We start from the raw sequence: 19,632 nt of genomic DNA on the forward strand, positions 1-19,632 counted from the left end.
TTCCCATTGCACAAAGTCTCTCCAATGTGCCTTGCTCGGTGTCGCATCACGTGCAGCAAAACGTGCCACGCTTCTTAATAAAGCAGCACAGTTATTGTCACATTTTTTACTATTACGGCGTTTTAAACGGAGGGGAAAAGCCCCCCGGGAGGCCACGGTGTGAGTTGTAGCCACGGGGCTCGATAATTCACGGCTTTTTTTCTCGCAGAGGCTGCTCCTGGCTTGGAGAGGTCAGGAGAATCTCTTAAAGGGCTGTAGACGCGGGGCTGTGATTTTCTCTTTTTGTTCTGGAGTTCATTACGATGGGACTGATTTGATCGTCTCTTGTCGCCTCATGCCATAGAGAGATTTTGAAAATAGTTAGCTTGTGTTGCTGCCTAATGAGCAAGTCTGAGTGTTGTCCAGCCGAAGCTGGAATTTGAGAAGAGGTTCGATACTTTCAGGGCACTTTTAGATGACCCGGAGCCAACACTTGTTGTTGCTGTGTTGTTGCAAAGCTCGAGTAAAATAGGCTTGGAAGGAAGGAGGTCCAGTGAAAATAACATTAAGGGAAGCTGGTGTTGCTCCTGGGATTTAACCGTGGCTTAGCAAGGCACCGGCCACCTCAACCATTGCCGCAGTGCCGAGAGTGCTGCAAAAAACGCTGCTTTTTCACAGGCCACCGGACCCTGTATGTGGGCGCGCGAATGCTGCTGGTTAGGCAGAGCCACCGGCATCACCGACGCCACGGCCAGAAACATCGGAAAGGGGAACGGGAGAAGGACTCTGCCCCGACAGAGCAGGGCTACCACTGTAAGTCCCACCGCGGCATTCGCTAAACTCCTGGGGCCTACGTGGGTGCTGGGGCCTTCTGCAAGCAGGTCCCCGTGGCTAGTTTGAGTGAGTTGCTGTTCTTCCGACGGAAAGTGGCCTTATTGAGCAACACCCTCTTTTTCCCAAGGTTGTTTTTTGGTTTTGGGGTTTTTTTTAATGCAGTTAAATGCATAATGGGTTTAGGCTCGTCTTCCTCAGAGGGATCCTGGCTTTAAAAATGGCAATGTGGGGAAGGAAAGCAGCCCATCCTTATGCAGAGGTGGAATAGATGCTTCTCCTTCTCCACGGCTCTGTACAAGCCCAGACAGACGCAGAGGAGAGGGGCCAGCCCAGTGTTTGTGGCTGAACTGGTGCTGACGGCCACTTTGCACGTGAGCGTGACGAGCTGTATTCAGGCGCGGTAACGGGATGGGTCTTTGCCTTCTGCCCCCAGGCTCCCTGTCCCAGCGGGTGCAGTTCATTCTCAGGACCAAGGAGGATGAGCAGCACGTCCCTCACCACTTGTTCTCCGAGCTGGATGAGATCTGTGTAAAAGAGGGCCAAGATGCCGAGTGGAAGGAAACAGCAAGGTAAATCCCTGCTGCTGGCTGCGGTGGGAGAGGAGTCCCCGCACCGGCAGCACCCGTGGGCTCTGCTTTCTCCTCTCCAGGACGTGAAGCTTTTGCAGCTGCAGGTGGCGACACGAGGAGCCTTCTCCTCTTGCCACCCCGTGGCTCTGTCAAAGGGGTTGCAGAGCTGGGGCTGTTTTCTTGCAATGGGGCTGATCGCACCCAATGTCCACAGGTGGCTGAAGTTTGAGGAGGACGCGGAAGACGGCGGCGAGCGCTGGAGCAAGCCCTACGTTGGCACGCTGTCCTTGCACACCCTCTCCGAGCTGAGGAGCTGCATCAGCAACGGGACGGTGCTGCTGGACGTTTGTGCCAACAGCATCGAAGAGATTGCAGGTACCGTGGGCGCTGCATCCCTCCGGGAACGGCCGAGCTCAGCTTGCCACGGTGCTCTTCACTCCCAAATCAAACCCTGCCCCAATGGCACGTCCTTTTCCAGAAGTCCCACTGTGTTTTTCTCATGAGCTGTTTTTGGATGTAGACTGGGTGTGCAACAGTCGCACCAGTTTTTTATTCCAATACGGGGTCCTTTTGAAAGCAGTTTGTGGAGTTGGAGAAGCCACTAGAGAATATTCTCCAGCCAAAAAGGAGTGTGTGTCAGGGCTTAGCAGGCTGCTCTTAGAAATACGGAGTCTGCGTAAGAGCTGAACCTCCTTAAAGGAACTGTTTCTTACAAGCTGTTTCCTCGCATTCTTTTTTTTTCTTTTGCCTTAACGTGCAGCATTTAAGAGTTTTAAGGCAGAGTTTATCTGGCAATGACCAAGCAGTGTATTTCTGTGGGGAAGATACTTGAAGTTAATTGCAGAAGCCGCTTTGGAGAAGTTATCTTTGACTGGCGGCAGGTCTCCATTCAGCCCTTTCAAGGGCTGGAGAAGTCGGAGCCGTTCTTAGCACGTTTCTCCCTGGGCTCGGCAAATTGCACTCGATCAGCCTGGGAAACTCTGGGAATGTCTGTGCTATAGATTGCTTATAATTTGGGTAAATGTGTAGAGTCAGAAAGGCCAGGTCGGGCAAGAAAATTGCTTTATTTAGAATGAGAAATATTTATCTTAGCGGAATGATGAATAAGCACTTGGATGATGTTTTTTAGCAAAAGAAAATTCTCATTTTCGCTGCAAAGGCTGAAGATTATTAAAAGGCCTTGCTATGCAAGGCTGAGCCTGCGTTAGGGTGCAGCCTGTGTGGCACAGCCTTCCCCAGCGGCTTTGGGGGTAGGGACTTGTTGGGGTTTCTGCTCTGATGGCTTCGTTTCCCTTTGCCATCCTCAGATATGATCCTGGCCCAGCAAGAACAGTCCGCGGAGTTTGACGAGCACATGCGGGCGCAAGTTCGAGAAGTCCTTTTGAGGAAGCACCACCATCAGAACAAGAAGACAACCAAGCTTCTCCCCGTTGTCTACTCGTTTGCCGATGTGAGCAAGAGGCAATCAGACCTGCAGCTCCTCTACAAGCCAGGTGAGGGTTTCTGCAGGGCTTTGGCCCCATTAGACTTGTCCGGGCAAAGGAGAAGCATCCCAGTTGCTCCTTGTCCATCTCTCTGAGTGTCTTTCTTTTTCCTACCAGCCCAAACAATCACCCCTTGTCCTTCTCCCACCGCTGCGGAAGCTAAAGATGGGGTGAACCGTGCGAGCAAAGCAATGGATTTAAGCAAGGTGAGACACTCGTAGCTTTCTTACGCCTTTAGGGCCAGATTTGCTCTTGCAAACTTGGCTGCAGAGTGTGCTGCAGAGCGCTGTGGGCTTTGCTTTTGGGGTAATTGCCTGAAAATCGCTTGTCGTGCCCAGGTGGAGCTGCACTTCATGAAGAAAATTCCCACCGGGGCTGAAGCATCCAACGTGCTCGTAGGAGAGCTGGATTTCCTTCACCAGCCCATCATGGCATTTGTCTGCCTGAGCCCGGCTGTCCTCCTCTCAGGCATGACGGAAGTTCCCATCCCAACAAGGTGCGAATGAGAAGCACAAATTTTTTCCGTAAAAAAGACACCCAACCAAACGTCAAGTTGCAGGCATCAGTTTGGTGTCCCAAGGGAACAAGGCTACTGCAAGCAAGCACGTTTCCCCCACCCACATCTCCTTGCCTTCGTTTCTCCATTCCCTGCTGTAGCTTTTAAACCCATCAGCCAATTTTAATGAAAGTTGGCCCCCAAATTAAATTAGCCGTCGGTTTTGAAGAATTTCAAATTCATCGCGGCGTCGCTGAGCCTACGTGTCCCGTCTTGAGCCACGCTCTGCTGGCAAAACTCTTCCTAACGCAGCTCAGGGTGTTGTTGGCCGCCTTCAGCGCGAGGGTGCAATGCTGGCTCGTGGTGGCTAACTGCAAGCTTAGTTCTTGATTACCTTTCAGAGGCAGGGCCGTTCTTAGTTATAGTCTGGCAGGCTTCTTTCTTTCATGGAGTGTAGCTTTTAAAAACAGAAGATTCGTGTCTGTACTTAATATTCACAAGTATGTGGCAGAGGGTCCCAGATCCAGCGTTGTGGTCGGAAGTGTTTATGTTCACCTTTCCCCTTCCATGGCGACATACAGACCATGTCAAATCATCTCCCTTGTTGCCTTATATTCTACCCAATTCCCAAATACATTTCATGCAGAGATTATAATGGGAGAAGTCTGAAGCCAGTTCTTTTCCTGCTCATCCTTTCATTCCCCACCCCATCCCCTCCATCAGTTTCTAGTCACAATAAAACTGCTGGACATGAGTGAAGAATGAGACCAGGATCCAGAATGCTTTATAATCTCTTTTAGCCAAGGCGGGAGTTGTAGATTCATAAAATACAAGGCCAGGAAGGGCTATTTCATAGTCCAGTCTGGCAGTTCTCTCTTAGTCCTGTGTCTTGCCCCAGCAGTTACGCTATTCCAGAAAAGATTAAAACAGTTAATAATTCTAAAGTGTATTCTTGATTTCAAAATTAAACCGGTCAGGCATCAACTTCAAGCCTTCTGTCATTTTTTTCCGATTACTCTGTTAGACTGAAGAGCTGAGCATTCAGTCTGAGCATTCCCTGACCCTGGTAAGGAGTTTGCCTACTGTAGTCAGACCACTGCTTGATCTTTTTTTTCTTTTTGGACAAGCTCTTTTGCTCGTAAGTCCTCATGAGGCATTTGGATTTGGGTTTTCTTGGGGTGCTATTGGGTGTTGAGCTATCAGAATCTCCAGGTGATGCTGATCAGCTCCAAGAGCACTATTTTGTGTGTGAAGCCAGGACTGGTTTTCCCCATCTGCATCACTTTGTACCTCTCTGCCATTTTATTGCTCCACGACTGAGTCGTGTAAGACCTTTCTATGGTTCTTTGCTACCTGCCCTTCTCTTTGTGTCAGTAATCTTGTAGGATTTGCAAGCTTTCTCACCTCGCTGCTCATCCGCCTTTCCCTGTCACGTCACACTGTTTTTCTCTTTAACTGCTTGTTGGGCTTACTAGAAAAGCAGAAAGCCTACTACTGGAGTGAGTGCCTATTTTCATTTTTTAAATGAGACTTTGAAACATAAGTACAGATTAAGGGTATCTATCTCGTTGGCTAGAGGGAGGTACTAAAACCCTGCTTTCTAATGAAATACTTGATTAGCCATTTACACGATTGCTTCCTTTTTGTGACTTTTGGTAAACTCAGTTCTTACCTGTTTGACTTATTTTTTGAACTGGAGCCAAGTGTGTTCACCATACGAGTAAAGCAAAGCACGGATTTGAAACGGTAAGCTACAGAATATTCAGAAGGAGACAACAGCATCTGTTTAGTCCTAGATTCTTAAAGTAACAAGCATAAAAACACCTTCAGGTAACTTTTTTTCCCTTTTCACCTGCATGGAGACATTTGTGATTCCTGCTCATCAAGCTTAGCCACAGGATGAGTTTTACCGGGGGCCAACACAGGCTTTTCTGACTGTGAAGCTACAAACTCTAGGGGTGAGCTTAGCCTCTCGGAGCTGAACCTAAAGGTTGCCCTGCCTTGTCTTGAAGAGACTCCAGTCCTCTTTTACCTCACATGCTCTTTTGTGCAGGACTCCATGAAGGGCCAACAGTGGGTGCTGACACCTTGACACTGGCTTCGGTGCGAGTACTTGCCACTCCTCACCAGTGTCCTTTCTCTGTGCAGATGGCCTTGCAGGCATCTCCCTCTTCTTGAAACAGTGTCATGTTTTTTTCTCGCTATGTCATTGGAAGGCAGATTTACGACAGGATTGTTCCAGAGGGATTGGCAGTTGCTTTCTAAACCCACTGTTCTCCAGAGACCTTGTCAGGAGGGCGAGATTCTTTCTCTTTTAGCCCACAAGCTAAAAGGCTGCTCTGACAGAGCTGCTGTTAGGCACACCCTTTAGGTAGGAGGGTCTTCCCTCACCCCCCTGTTCTCCTCCTCCTGGCTGTTGCCCATCCTCCCAGTGCATTTCATCCATTTTCTGGATCCTGATAGCCATTCTGCATTTAATTCAAACCCCTGCCACACTATTGCCTTCCTGGCTGCCTTCCCTCTCCAGCTCTTTGGAGAGAGTCTTCTCCGAGGAGGCAAACTTCTTCCTCTTGGGGTTGTCCACAAAGGAAGTTGCCTGGTGGTATAAAAGGAACAGCTGCTTCTCCCACTGTTCCTTGGGAGGTGAACAGTTGCATCAGATGCCCAGATTTCTGCGTGTTTCTGCATGATGACGTGCTGCCCCCATTTCAGAAACCTTTTGGACCTCTCCACAACTGGCTGTGCCTTTACGCAAATATCGTCTGTGGGCTTGGTGCCTGCTGGCCAGGGCATACTGCCTGCTTGGTCCTGTAGGACTGGTTTCAAAGGGCCAGTCTCAACGTAATTGCTCTGCAGGGATCCCCTGCATATACAGTGGCCTGCAATTTCAGGTGCTGCTAGTTGCATGGTTACCTTCAGCCTGCACAGGTAAACTCCTGTATTGAAAGAACCCTCACCTTGTTGTAAGCCCAAAACTTTCTTTCAGAAGAGGGGGTTTTGACAGGTTTGTTGGATTTTCAAGATAGGAAGGAGACTGCCTGGTAACTCTTCAGGAGCCTTCAGTAGAGAAGAACTTCTCTAAAACAAGCAGGCTGATTTGTCTCCAAAACCTGTATCCCTTTTTTTCCCCTCAGCTTACCTTTGCAGGATTAGTGACAGGTCTTTCTACACATGCCCTTTCTGGCTTCTTTCCTCAGGTGCTCCAAACACTCTGTTGGTGGGATAAGGGTCATCCTCTGAAAGGCGCTTTTTTTTATTCCCTGCTTTGCTATAATCGCTGTCCCCAGAATGCCTCCGCTCCTTGTACAGTGGCTGAATTTCCCAAACATTAGGGTCCTTGGAAGCCGGAGCTCCAGGTTAGCATGTTGGACCCTGAGAAATGATGTGGTAGGTGGCAGACATCACCGTAACCTCCTGTTGTGTTAACTGATGTGGGAGGACATGTCCTGAGCTCTTTCCAGGTAAACTGGAACTATGATGAGTGAATCATCAACTGGGCAAATACCAGTTGAGGTGAGAAGAACCTTCTCCAGAAGAGATGCTTGTGCCACCATGACTCGTACCTGCAATTTGCACTAGTCAGGGCACTGTTACACTGAGAGGGAGCTCCAGACACAAACTGGTGTCTTTATGAATACCAGACCAGATGTCAGGAGCACCGCATGGAATCCTGAGCAGATGACCTCTCCCTTGTGCATTTTTAGGAGATCAGAGCCAGGTGCTTCTGTGACATGCCTTCCATTTGGTTTGCTTTCCATTTGTTTTCTTTTGGTATTCAGGATGAGAAGAAAGATCAGGTTTAGGAAAAAACATCTCAGTAGCACCTGTACTTTCTCAGGATTCTTCTGATCATTCCTCTGGGGCTCTTGTTCAGTTTATCAGCAGTGTATGACTTTGGATCCAAATCCAGCTGGTGTTTTAGAGTGCATCTCGAAAAGGGAAGGGTCTTGTTAAAACATGAAGGAAATCTGTCTGCTTAGTACACGTAGGACTGACTTTACAGCATCGGCAGTCGATTCAGAAGGAGGAGCATGGAAGTGCCACAGTCGCATGGGTGTTGAATAGATTGCATTTTCAGCTCTCATCCAAATGCCTTCCAGGCCTGCGATTTTGACAGGAGGCTGTCTGGTCAGGATGATTGGAGTTGAGCCTGTGCATCTTTCTCCTTACCAAGAGCACCAGCAGAAGTCCAAGGAAGGAAGAACTGGGAGACGCTCAGCCTGTCACTGCAGATAATTTTCCTACCTTAGTTAATGCTCTGAGACCAAACTGCAAAGATCTCTGGCCGTCTGAAGTTTGGAATTTCACGTGAACCTGAGCTTAGTGCAAGAGAAGCACCATCAGGGAGGGATCTATTCTTCTCTTATCTTATCTCTGTGACAAAGTTGTTTTACTTTCTCCTGAAGAAGCTTACAGGGTGGTTTTGTTGTTTGTGGTCCTTTGTATTGCTGATAGCCTTGCTAATGGGTATTCCTGGCTCACCTCTTGCTTCTGGCACTTTTCACTTTTGTCCCTGCCCTGTTACTCTGCTTCCTATGAGTGTGTCTTAGCAGGGCTGATGTCTAGGGGCCTATATTGTCCAGCGGCTGTTACTTCCCACAGCACCTCTGTCGATGTTTTTTAAAATCTCTGTCTGTGCCATAGCTGCTGTTCCTTTTTCACTATCTATCTGCTATATTAAAGTCTAGTCAATGAATTCTAGCTTTATGTTAGGCCTGGGAATGTCCTGAGGAGGGAGGGGTAGAAAGATATTGGTGAAGAAAGTCCTCATAGTAGCATGAAAGAAAATAAAGTCACAGAACAAGAGAGTAGACCTTGCCTTTTAGTTCTTCAAGCAAGCAAACAAAGAAACACAGATCTCCTGTAGAATAGAATTTTACATGGTGTGACAGTTCTTGGGTTCCTTTTCCTTTCAGAATTCCTCCAAAGAAAATGAGCGTGAGTTTAGTCCAGCATCCCTTACTGTGGGCTGTAACCAAGTGAGTTTGTGCAAGTAAGGAATTCCTGGCTTGTTTCATTTGAATTGGTCATATGAAATCAAAAGCTGCAAGGATGACATTGGTGTTAGTTTTCCTTTAAAAATGGTGTTTGGTATTTTCCAGCACATGCAACTAGGAATTAGAACCACCGAAGAGCAGTAGGTCAGCAATGATTTTGGCTGTAGGCAATTCCCACCCACAGAGCCAGGCTACGTAGCTCTTTCAGAGCTGGGCTGTGAGATGGGAGCCTACCTCCAAACCAGTCTGCACTGTGATTGCTTTGAAAGCTCCCAGGCGTGACGTCAGTCAGAGTCTGGACCCACCTCTCGGTTTCAGGGTCTGCCGTTGGGTCTGCAGGGAGTGTGGAGAGAGCGAGCTTGTGTTTTTGTTCTTGCTGCTGTTTCTTACAGGGGCACCTGTGGGATCTAACCTTGAACAAGGAACCGGTCAGGCTGAGGGTGCGGTGCAGCTACTGCAGCAGCTGGACCAAATGGTGAACAAAGGAAATGTGGAGTCAGAAGGAAGAGGTCTCTCCAGGTTCTGGAGAAGGTACGAATACTGCAGCTACGAGCAGATGCAGTCCTGGCTCTGTCCGAGCCTGTGCCTGATTCTGGCAGTTCAGGTGATTCTACGTTCTCTTGAAGAATGGGTACCTCTTTTCTGTGGTTAAACCAAAGTCTGCCAAGGCAAAGGAGCGTTCAGGCGTGTCCTTTTGTCTTGTGGTAAGGTGCAACATTCCCAGGAAGTGTTCCTCTTCTGAGCTGTCTTTGGGGAAAAAACTCCTCACGGGAGGGTTACTGACCTCAGTCACAGACCTCATAGGATGTGGCTTTTATCAGCTGAGGAGTGCCATCTCCAGCCCAGTTTCTAAAGGAGTTTTACACACTCCCCCTTCTCGCGGGGCCTTCCTGGGAGGGACCTTCAGTCCCCTTAAGGCAAGTATGGCCTTTATTTGGCCGCTTAGCAACTGTGGCCTTTGTAACTTTGACTCCCAAAGACACCATTTTAAACCGAAATGAAAGTAGTCCCGCCAACAGTGGCTGGGCATTGCTGACTAAAGGAGTGCTCTAAAGCTGTCGAAACAAGAGTGGTCTGTTCACTGCGCAGCACGTGTTGAACGTCGGCAGTAACTGTTTGTTTGATAGGTGGGTTAGTTTTGGAAGGAATAAAACTCCTTGTTAATCATAATGTATGCCAGTCCCCTTAACTATTGAGACTAGACCGTTACGGCACAGGTTGTTCTTTACGTTTCCTCTATTTTTTTGGTCTTCCTCTGTATTATTTTGTGCTGGGGATGTGTCTTTCTGGTGGACAGAAATTACCTTGTTGTTACAATTCTCAGAGAAGTATTTGAGGTACAATGTGGGGTTTTTTTGTTGTTGTTGTTTCCCCAGCATAATCTTCTTGCCACTACAGCATCTCTTTGTTGGAAAGAACTGACCTGGAAGTACTAATGGTTGTGGAAAGGTAAACTTGTAGCGTGAATGTCGGGTTGTATTGTTTCTTTTGTAATTCAGCTTTTCACATTGCTTGTCTCCACTATTAAATGCTTTACAATGAAATTCTACTTTGTTTACATTTTCAAATTAACGTACTGAAGATGTTGGGGTAGAATGTCTTTTTCTTCACAACCTAGAGGTTTTGGAAAAAGAGCAACAAGCTTTACGATTTTGATCCTTGAGTGTTATTGTCCTGGGTTCAGCTGGGATAGAGTTAATTTTTACAGGAACCTGGGAGGTGGGGGGGCATAGCCGGGGCAGCCGACCTGAACTAGCCAAGGAGCTATTCCATACCATGTGACATCATGCTCAGTATATAAATGGGGAGCGGGCCGGGGGGAGGTCTCTTGACTTTCGGTGGCGGAGCGTCGGGTTCCGGGTGGTGAGCAGTTGCACTGTGCATCACTCTTTTTGTATATTCTTTCATTAGTACCATTGTTGTTGTTGTAACCTTTTTTTGTGTTGTCCCAGTAAACTGCCCTTATCTCAACCCTCGAGGTTCCAGGTTTTTTTTCTTTTCTCTCCTCTCTCTCCTCCCTATCCCACCGGAGGGGGGTGGGAGGAGTGAGCGAGCGGCTGCGTGGTCCTTTGTTACCGGCTGGGCTGAAACCACGACAGTCCTTTTTGGTGCCCAACGTGGGGCACGAAGGGTTGGGATAACGACAGATCTGGCCAGAGCGTGTTGAAACAAATTTGTCATACGCATTTCTTATATTAGATAAATAGATGTTAGTCACAGTGTTGATTCATTTGTTTACATGGTGGCGTTTTGTAAGTTCTTATATGTTCTATGTATTGCCTGTAGTTACGTTTCTCACCTCTGGGAGAGTGATCGGGATTATCATTTTGCTGTACTGGGCAATGTCAACTTGTGAAATGATTACATCACTGGTCATGAGGTTAAGCTGGTATCTGTATGAGGCAGTGATATCATTTCCATACTTCGGGCACCTTCTATCGGATTTTATTGGTAATTACACTCAATCCATGGGGAAGTTAGGGGGGGATACTTCCCCCCGTCCATTCGCCTCCCTTCTCTCCTTCCGACTAATTACAACAGCTTTTGAGAATTTTGAATATCTTTGGGATGCGCAAGCCAGTGTGCTGTTAGTGCTATGCCTCCTGAATATGTTTCAGGTCTTGTTTAGGGCTACAAAAAGGCTCTTTAAGAGTACCACCCAGAGATCTGCCCCAAAGCTGGATATTCATGGGTGGCACGGCATGTGGGAGGATATGGGCAGGTATCTAGAGAACTTCTCACCTCCAGTGGCTTGGAAGTTCACTCCCGAACAACTACAGAACCCTCATGAAGTGGTAGAATATTTGAAAGAAAAATGCTGTGGCTATTCCAAAGATGTACAAGTCACTGCACTGTGCTGGGCCCTGGCCAGTATCTACCAAACACTGCTTGATATTAGGCAGCACCCTCAGGGGGAAAGGGGGGGAAAGATGGAAAACAGGACAACAGGCACCGTGACTACCCCAACCCCGACAACAGGCACCGTGGCTACCCCAACCCCGACAACAGGCACCATGGCTACCCCTACCCCGGCAACAGGCAGTGTGGCTACCCCAACCCCGGTGACAGATACTGCAGCTAAACCAGAGAACCAACCTGTGCCAGTATCAGTCGCCCCTGTACAGAAAAAGAAACACACAAAGAAATCAGTTCGCTTAGTGAGAGATGAAGATGAACCGGGGTCATTGCGAGAACAGGAGGAAGAGGCAGAACCTGAAATAATTACCCGATCTCTATCCCTGAGTGAGTTGCGTGACATGCGAAAAGATTTTAGCCGCCACCCAGGTGAGCACATTGTTACCTGGCTGCTCCGATGCTGGGATAATGGGGCTAGTAGTGTGGAATTAGAGGGTAAGGAAGCCAAGCAGTTGGGATCTCTGTCTAGGGAAGGGGGCATCGACAAGGCGACTGGGAGAAAAACACAAGTCCTCAGCCTCTGGAGGTGACTTCTGTTAGGTGTAAAGGAAAGATACCCCTTCAAGGATGAAGTTACATGTCACCAAGGCAAGTGGACCACCATGGAGAGAGGTATCCAGTACCTGAGGGAATTAGCCGTGCTGGAGGTGATTTATAATGATCCAGAAAATGCGCAGTCACCCACAGATCCAGATGAAGTCCAATGCACACAACCGATGTGGCGGAAGTTTCTACAAAGTGCACCACCAACCTATGCCAACTCATTGGCAGTAATGTCCTGGAAAGAAGGCTATGGACAAACGGTGGATGAATTGGCTGTCCAACTCCGGCAATACAAAGGAATTCTCTCTTCCTCCCTACGGGCCTGTGTCTCGGCTGTAGAGGAACTGTCCCGAGAGTTCCAGCAATTCAAAGTGGATATGTCCTCCTCCCAACCTGTCCAGGCCCGCATCGCAGCTATTGGGAGTAAGCACTCCTCTGCCCAAGAGAGAGGAGAGAGAAAGTACACACGATGGGCTAACCTGTGGTTTTACCTGCGTGACCATGGAGAGGACATGAGGAAGTGGGATGGAAAAACCTACCTCAGTCCTGGATGCACGGGTACAGGAGTTGCGAGAAAAAGCAACCAGGAAAGAGGATTCTTCTTGGAAAACTGCTGCTCCAGTTTCCCGTGAGCAGTCCCCCAGACGCAGTAGATGGGCTGATCCCATTTCTGATCCTCTTGAAGGGACTTCTGATTCATGTGTGCGAAAAGTGAGTAACGGATATTCTAACCAGGATTAGAGGGGCCCTGCCTCCAGCCAGGTGGAGGAGAGGGACAACCGAGTCTACTGGACAGTGTGGATTCGATGGCCTGGCACATCAGACCCACAGGAATATAAGGCTCTAGTGGACACTGGTGCACAATGCACCCTAATGCCATCAAGTTATAAAGGGGCAGAACCCATCTGTATCTCTGGTGTGACAGGGGGATCCCAAGAGCTAACCGTATTGGAAGCTGAAATGAGTCTAACCGGGTTAAACACCCCATTGCAACTGGCCCAGAGGCCCCATGCATCCTTGGTATAGATTATCTCAGGAGGGGGTATTTCAAGGACCCAAAAGGGTACCGTTGGGCCTTTGGTATAGCTGCATTGGAGACGGAGGAGATTGAACAGCTGTCTACCCTGCCTGGTCTCTCTCAAGACCCTTCAGTTGTGGGGTTGCTGAAGGTTGAAGAACAACAGGTGCCAATTGCTACCACGACGGTGCACCGGCGCCAATATCGCACCAACCGAGACTCCCTGATCCCCATCCATAAGCTGATTTGCCAATTGGAGAGCCAGGGAGTGATCAGCAAGACTCACTCACCCTTTAATAGTCCCATATGGCCCGTGCGGAAATCTAACGGGGAATGGAGACTAACAGTAGATTATCGTGGGCTGAATGAAGTCACGCCACCACTGAGCGCTGCTGTGCCAGATATGTTAGAGCTTCAATATGAACTGGAATCAAGGGCAGACAAGTGGTATGCCACAATTGACATTGCTAATGCATTTTTCTCCATTCCTTTGGCAGCAGAGTGCAGGCCACAGTTTGCTTTCACTTGGAGGGGTGTCTAGTACACCTGGAATTGACTGCCCCAGGGGTGGAAACACAGCCCCACTATTTGCCATGGACTGATCCAGGCTGCACTGGAAAAAGGTGAAGCTCCAGAACACCTGCAGTACTTCAGTGACATCATCGTATGGGGCAACAGGGCAGAAGTTTTTGAGAAAGGGAAGAAAATAATCCAAATCCTTTTGAAGGCTGGTTTTGCCATGAAAGAAAGTAAGGTCAAGGGACCTGCACAGCAGATCCAGTTTTTAGGAATAAAATGGCAAGACGGGCGTCATCAGATCCCTATGGATGTGATCAACAAAATAGCAGCTACGTCCCCACCGACCAATAAAAAGGAAACACAGGCTTTCTTAGGTGTTGTGGCTTTTGGAGAACGCATATTCCAAATTACAGTCAAATTGTAAGCCCTCTCTACCAAATTACCTGGAAGAAGAACGATTTTAAATGGGGGTCTGAACAACGACAAGCCTTTGAACAAATTAAACAGGAGATTGTTCATGCAGTAGCCCTTGGACCAGTCCGGACAGGACAAGATGTTAAAAATGTGCTCTATACTGCAGCTGGGGAGAATGGCCCTACCTGGAGCCTCTGGCAGAAAGCACCTGGGGAGACCCAAGGCCGACCCCTGGGGTTTTGGAGTCGAGGATATTGGGGATCTGAAGCTCGCTATACTCTAACTGAAAAAGAGATATTAGCAGCATATGAAGGAGTTCAAGCTGCCTCAGAAGTGGTTGGTACCGAAACACAGCTCCTCTTAGCACCCCAACTGCCAGTGCTGGATGTTCAAAGGGAGGGTCTCCTCTACACATCACGCGACTGATGCCATGTGGAGTAAGTGGATTGCACCAATCACACAACGGGCTCGCATAGGAAACCCCAGTCACCCAGGAATTTTGGAAGTGATCACGGACTGGCCAGAAGGCAAAGATTTTGGAATGTCGCCAGAGGAGGAGGTGGCACATGCTGAAGAGGCCCCGCTGTATAATAAACTGCCAGAAAATGAGAGGCAATATGCCCTGTTCACTGACGGATCCTGTCACATTGTTGGAAAACATCGGAGGTGGAAGGCTGCTATATGCCGTCCTACATGACTAGTTGCGGAAACTGCTGAAGGAGAAGGTGAATCGAGTCAGTTTGCAGAGGTGAAAGCTGTCCAGCTAGCGTTAGACATTGCTGAAAGAGAGAAGTGGCCAGTGCTCTATCTCTCTACTGACTCATGGATGGTGGCAAATGCCCTATGGGGGTGGCTACAGCAATGGAAGAAGAGCAACTGGCAGTGCAGAGGTAAACCCATCTGGGCGGCCGCACTGTGGCAAGATATTGCTGTTCGGATAGAGAAGCTAGTGGTAAAAGTACGTCACGTAGATGCTCACATACCCAAGAGTCAGGCCACTGAAGAACATCAAAACAACCAGCAGGCAGATCAGGCTGCCAAGATTGAAGTGTCTCAGGTGGACCTGGACTGGCAACGTAGGGGTGAGCTATTTATGGCTCAGTGGGCCCATGATACCTCGGGCCATCAGGGAAGAGATGCAACATATAGATGGGCTTGTGATCGAGGGGTGGACTTGACCATGGGCACTATTGCACAGGTTATCCATGAATGTGAAACATGTGCTGCAATTAAGCAAGCGAAGCGGCTAAAACCCCTGTCATATGGAGGGCAATGGCTGAAATGTAAACATGGGGAGGCCTGGCAGATTGACTATATCACACTCCCACGAACCCGCCAAGGCAAGTGCCATGTGCTTACAATGGTGGAAGCAACCACTGGATGGCTGGAAACATATCCTGTGTCCCACGCCACTGCCCAGAACACTATCCTGGGCCTTGAAGAGCAAGTTTTATGGTGACACGGCACCCCAGAAAGAATCGAGTCGGACAACGGGACTCAGTTCCGAAACAACCTCATAGACACCTGGGCCAAAGAGCATAGCATTGAGTGGGTATATCACATCCCCTATCACGCACTGGCCTCCAGAAAAATTGAACGATAACAATGGACTGCTGAAAACTACATTGAGAGCAATGGGGGGTGGAACTTGTCATGTCCCAAATTTGGAGTGACTCAGGTTCATGGATTTCCTTTGTCAGAATTAAGGTGAAACGACACCAGGGGAGTTCAAACAACAATCAACATTTATTCAATCTAGCTAACCTTGCCCAAGTACAAGTGAACTTATCAATATGAACCTTGCAACGTGTCATTAAGCTGCTGTTTGAAAAGAGAAGGGAGGTGTAGAAAAAGAAATGGAAAAAGGAATATTAAATGTATCAGAAGGAGAGCCCTCCCGTTGAGTCACGAGGTTCAGAGCAGACCCCCTTGCTTTCTGGACTCCTCCTCAAAGAGGAGCCCAGGGGTGACTAGATCTACTCCTAGTCTCAGACTTGGTCAATGATTTATGTTCAAAAGGATGAGGTGTAGGGACTGTGGAAAAGAGGGAGAGAGAGAAAGAGAGAGAGAGAAGGAAAGAAAGAGAGAAGAAAAGGGTTTCACCAGTCCTGGGTCCAGCGTTGGTCCAGCCAGCGTAGAGATCCAGTTCTGGAGGGCACGCATTGAGAACTCGTTCTCCCTTCTTTTATAGTGTGTTAGTTGATGGTCTCGACATGCGCAGTTCCCATTCCCAGGGTTCTCTGGAATCAGTCGGTGAGCTTTAGGGGGGTGGGAGGGGTGGGGTGTGGGGGGGTGGTCATTGCAGAGCTGCCTCTCTTTTCCTGCTGGCATGACTGCTTAAGATAGAAGCACAGTCCCATCTTCCGCGGGGCCTCCTCCTCCAGGCGCATATGCTGTGCTCCTTCTCCTGGTCACTTAAGATAAGGAATTGCACTTTGGAGAAGTGCGGTCCCACCCTCCGTGGGGCCCTCTCCTCTGGCCACATTGTCCTGTTCACAAAACTCCAGCGTTTTTACAGAGGCCATTTTCTCCACCAAAGTTCTTTAATGAATGTTTGAGACATTGACTATAATTTGTCAGAACGTTCAAACATTGGGATACACATTTAATAAAAGCCACCTGGTTAGTTAATACTAGAGGATCTGCCAATCGGGCTGGCCCCGCCCAACCAAGACTTCCACATACTGTAGAAGGGGATAGAGTCCCTGTAGTGCGCATGAAGAGTATGTTAGGGAAGACAGTCTGGGTTACTCCTGCCTCAAGCAGAGACAAACCCATCCAAGGGATTGCTTTTGCTCAAGGACCTGGGTACACTTGGTGGGTGATGCAGAAGGATGGGGAATTTCGGTGTGTACCTCAAGGAGATTTGATTTTGGGAGAGAATAGCCAGTGAATTAGGCTGTATGATGTTAACTGCTAAATAACCTGCCAACGTATGTCATTGTATCTATAGTGTCTATATGCCATATCAAGGGTATTACAGTAAGAATTACCCAAAATGACTGAAGGATGGACTTTGAAACCGAGCCAAGTACAACAGTGATAGAACTTGAACTGGCGCCCAGCAATTTCCTCAAGATCAACCTCTTTGACCTGCAGACCAAGGGCGTGGGTTGCACCAAACGTACCGACTGCAAGCTCCAGAGGCAGTATACAACAACCTAACACCTCACACTATCTCTCTTATCCTGAAGAACTGTTACAACAGATGGAGCCCCAAAGTCATGGACTAAATAAAAATTGATGGACACATTGGAGGGATAGCCCATCGACTAAGGGAATACTATTTGTGTGTGAGTGTGGCGGGGTGTCCATATACATATATATAAAAGACAAGGAAAGTGGTAGTGGTTGATTGGAAAATGTAAGATCTGGGCATGATGTAGATGGTATAGAATAAGGGGTGGATAATGTCCTGGGTTCAGCTGGGATAGAGTTAATTTTTACAGGAACCTGGGAGGAGGGGGCACAGCCAGGACAGCTGACCTGAACTAGCCAAGGAGCTATTCCATACCATGTGACATCATGGTCCGTATATAAATGGGGAGCAGGCTGGGGGGAGCTCTCGACTTTCGATGGGGGAAGTGGCAGAGCATCGGGTTCCACGTGGTGAGCAGTTGCACTGTGCATCACTCTTTTTGTATATTCTTTTATTACTACTGTTGTTGTTGTTGTAACTTCTCTTTTTGTGTTGTCCCAGTAAATTGTCCTTATCTCAACCCTCAAGGTTCTGTTTTTGGTTTGGTTTGGTTTTTTTTTCCTTTTCTCTTTTCTGATTCTCCTCCCCATCCCACCAGAGGGGGGCAGGAGGAGTGAGCAAGGGGCTGTGTGGTCCTTTGTTACCGGGTGGGCTGAAACCACGACAGGTTGTTTAGTCTGGAGAAAAGGAGGCTGAGGGGAGACCTTATCGCTCTCTACAACTACCTGAAAGGAGGTTGTAGCAAGGTGGGTACTGGTCTCTTCTATCAAGTATCTAGAGATAGGACGAGAAGAAATGGCCTCAAGTTGTGCCAGGGGAGGTTTAGATTGGATATTAGAAAAAATTTCTTTACTGAAAGGGTTGTCAGGCATTGGAACAGGCTGCCAAGGGAAGTGGTTGAGTCACCATCCCTGGAGGTGTTCAAAAAACACATAGACACTTGGTGCTGGCTTGACAGTTGGACTTGATGATCTTAGCGGTCCTTTCCAAACCTAATGATTCTATTCTATTCTAGGGAGCAGAACAGAGATGTAGCAAGAAAGGAAAAAAGGGAGAGAGAACAAAGGGAGAGAGAGACAAGGACGGGAAGAAGGACAGAGGGATGGAAGAGGAAAAAAATAGTGATGGGCTGCAGGACAGAGATGGAGGAATTAAAAAATAGACACAGGGAGCATGACAGAATAAGAAAGAGAAAAAAGGGACAGAGAGCAGGACAGCACTAGATGAAAAAACAACTGTGATTGATAGGCAGTGGGAGAGAGATACAGAGGAAGAGAGAAAGGAGAGAAGGGACAGCTAGCTGGACAGGGCGATACAGTTAGAAAGGACAGAAGAGGGAATGGGACAGAAAGAGAAAGACAGAAAAGATAGCAAGAGGAAGCAGGGCAGAGGGACAGCAATAGAAGAAAAAAGGGACAGGGATCTAGACAGATGGAGAAAAAAAGCAGGAGGGACAGATACAATGAGATACAATGGGACAGGAAGCAAGACAGTGACAGATGAGAATAATGACGAGAGATATATAGAGACTGAGAGAAGCACAGGAGGTTGGAGAGAGAGGTATTAGGAGTGCTGCAGAGGGATGGAAGACATGAGTAAAAGGGGCAGGAAGCAGCACAAAGGGTCAGAGAGAGTAAGAGAAGAACAGGAAGGAAAACAGGGACAGTGAGATACAGAACGAAAAAAAACCCAGATGTTATATACACATTACACATTGACCGAGCCCCTTTTGGCAACAGGAAACAATTTAAAAATAGGGACAGGGAGGAAGATAGCGGGAGAAATCGGAAAAAAAAATTCAAAAAGCGACAGAGTACGATTCACACAGATGCAAATTAAAAACACGGGGGGGTGGGGGAACACGACAACAACAACACAATATCACGCAGCCCCACTCACCTTTTCCCTCTGCACAGCCCAGCAGTGCTCAGCCATGGCTCCACTCCTCCCTTGGCCTCCCCGCAGCCAGATGGGGCAGGGCAGCACTGGCCCCCCCATGGGCAGCCCCCCCTTTACAGGGAGGGGCCATCACCGTCAGCCTCGCTGCCCGCACCCGGGGCTCCTCCAGCCCTGGCCCGCAGCTGGAGCCCAGCAGGAACAGGGGGGGCCATTGCCTGACCCCCCCAGTGCATCACCTCCTCCCCTGGACCCCCTCACAGCCCGTCGCTCTGTGCAAAGGGAGCGCAAATGCAGCCAGGAGTGCAAAGGAGACAGCGTGCGTTTATTCAGTCACACATGTAACGAGTTCCAGGAGCAAGTCTGCTCGGGGCCCCCGACGCTCCCCCTGCCCCTGGGACACCTCAACAGTCATTCCCAGAACCACGCTTGTCATTCCAGCGAGGAACGGGCAGTCAGTCGGTTGGCCCCTGGACCGATGAGCTGGTGGGCAGAGGTGGAGGCTGCCAAAAATGATCAGGGTGCAGCACGCTAGAAGAGAGGAGAAAAGTGGCAGCCCGCTGGAGAGTGGGGGTGTAACAAGAAGGCATGAGGCAGGGAACAGGGCACAAAGAGAAGGACGGGGACAGGGAGCCTGACAGGGATGGAGAAAGAATCAGCAGGGAGAGGGGAAGAGAGGCAGCACAAAGAGGGAGGGGGAGCAGCACAGAGACCAGCAAAGAAGGACAAGGAGCAGGATGGAGATGGAGAAAAAACCTGGGATGGACA

General features: G+C 48.7%; 1 protein-coding gene and 1 long non-coding RNA gene across 2 annotated transcripts; both read left to right on the forward strand.

Annotated features, from left to right (window-relative positions):
• The first annotated feature begins 860 nt into the window (after positions 1–860).
• On the forward strand, positions 861–2,961 carry LOC128143579 (electroneutral sodium bicarbonate exchanger 1-like). Its single transcript, XM_052790937.1, has 3 exons — positions 861–1,382; positions 1,597–1,757; positions 2,690–2,961. The coding sequence occupies exons 1-3, from the start codon at positions 1,222–1,224 to the stop codon at positions 2,959–2,961; spliced, it is 594 nt and encodes a 197-aa protein (XP_052646897.1). The 5' UTR covers positions 861–1,221.
• A 1,394-nt stretch (positions 2,962–4,355) lies between these two features.
• Positions 4,356–9,903, forward strand: LOC128142897 (uncharacterized). Its single transcript, XR_008235544.1, has 2 exons — positions 4,356–5,108; positions 8,752–9,903. It is a non-coding gene; the product is annotated as an uncharacterized LOC128142897 (long non-coding RNA).
• The last annotated feature ends 9,729 nt before the right edge of the window (positions 9,904–19,632 follow it).

Source organism: Harpia harpyja, chromosome 6, assembly GCF_026419915.1.
Source record: "Harpia harpyja isolate bHarHar1 chromosome 6, bHarHar1 primary haplotype, whole genome shotgun sequence".
Lineage (NCBI taxonomy): Eukaryota > Metazoa > Chordata > Aves > Accipitriformes > Accipitridae > Harpia > Harpia harpyja.

Excerpts from the sequence above, each read along its gene's own strand:
- LOC128143579 (XM_052790937.1), top strand. The coding sequence starts at position 1,222 with ATGGGTCTTTGCCTTCTGCCCCCAGGCTCCCTGTCCCAGCGGGTGCAG. Across the intron at positions 1,383-1,596 it reads GAGTGGAAGGAAACAGCAAG|GTGGCTGAAGTTTGAGGAGG; the intron begins GTAAATCCCTGC and ends CAATGTCCACAG. Across the intron at positions 1,758-2,689 it reads CAGCATCGAAGAGATTGCAG|ATATGATCCTGGCCCAGCAA; the intron begins GTACCGTGGGCG and ends TGCCATCCTCAG.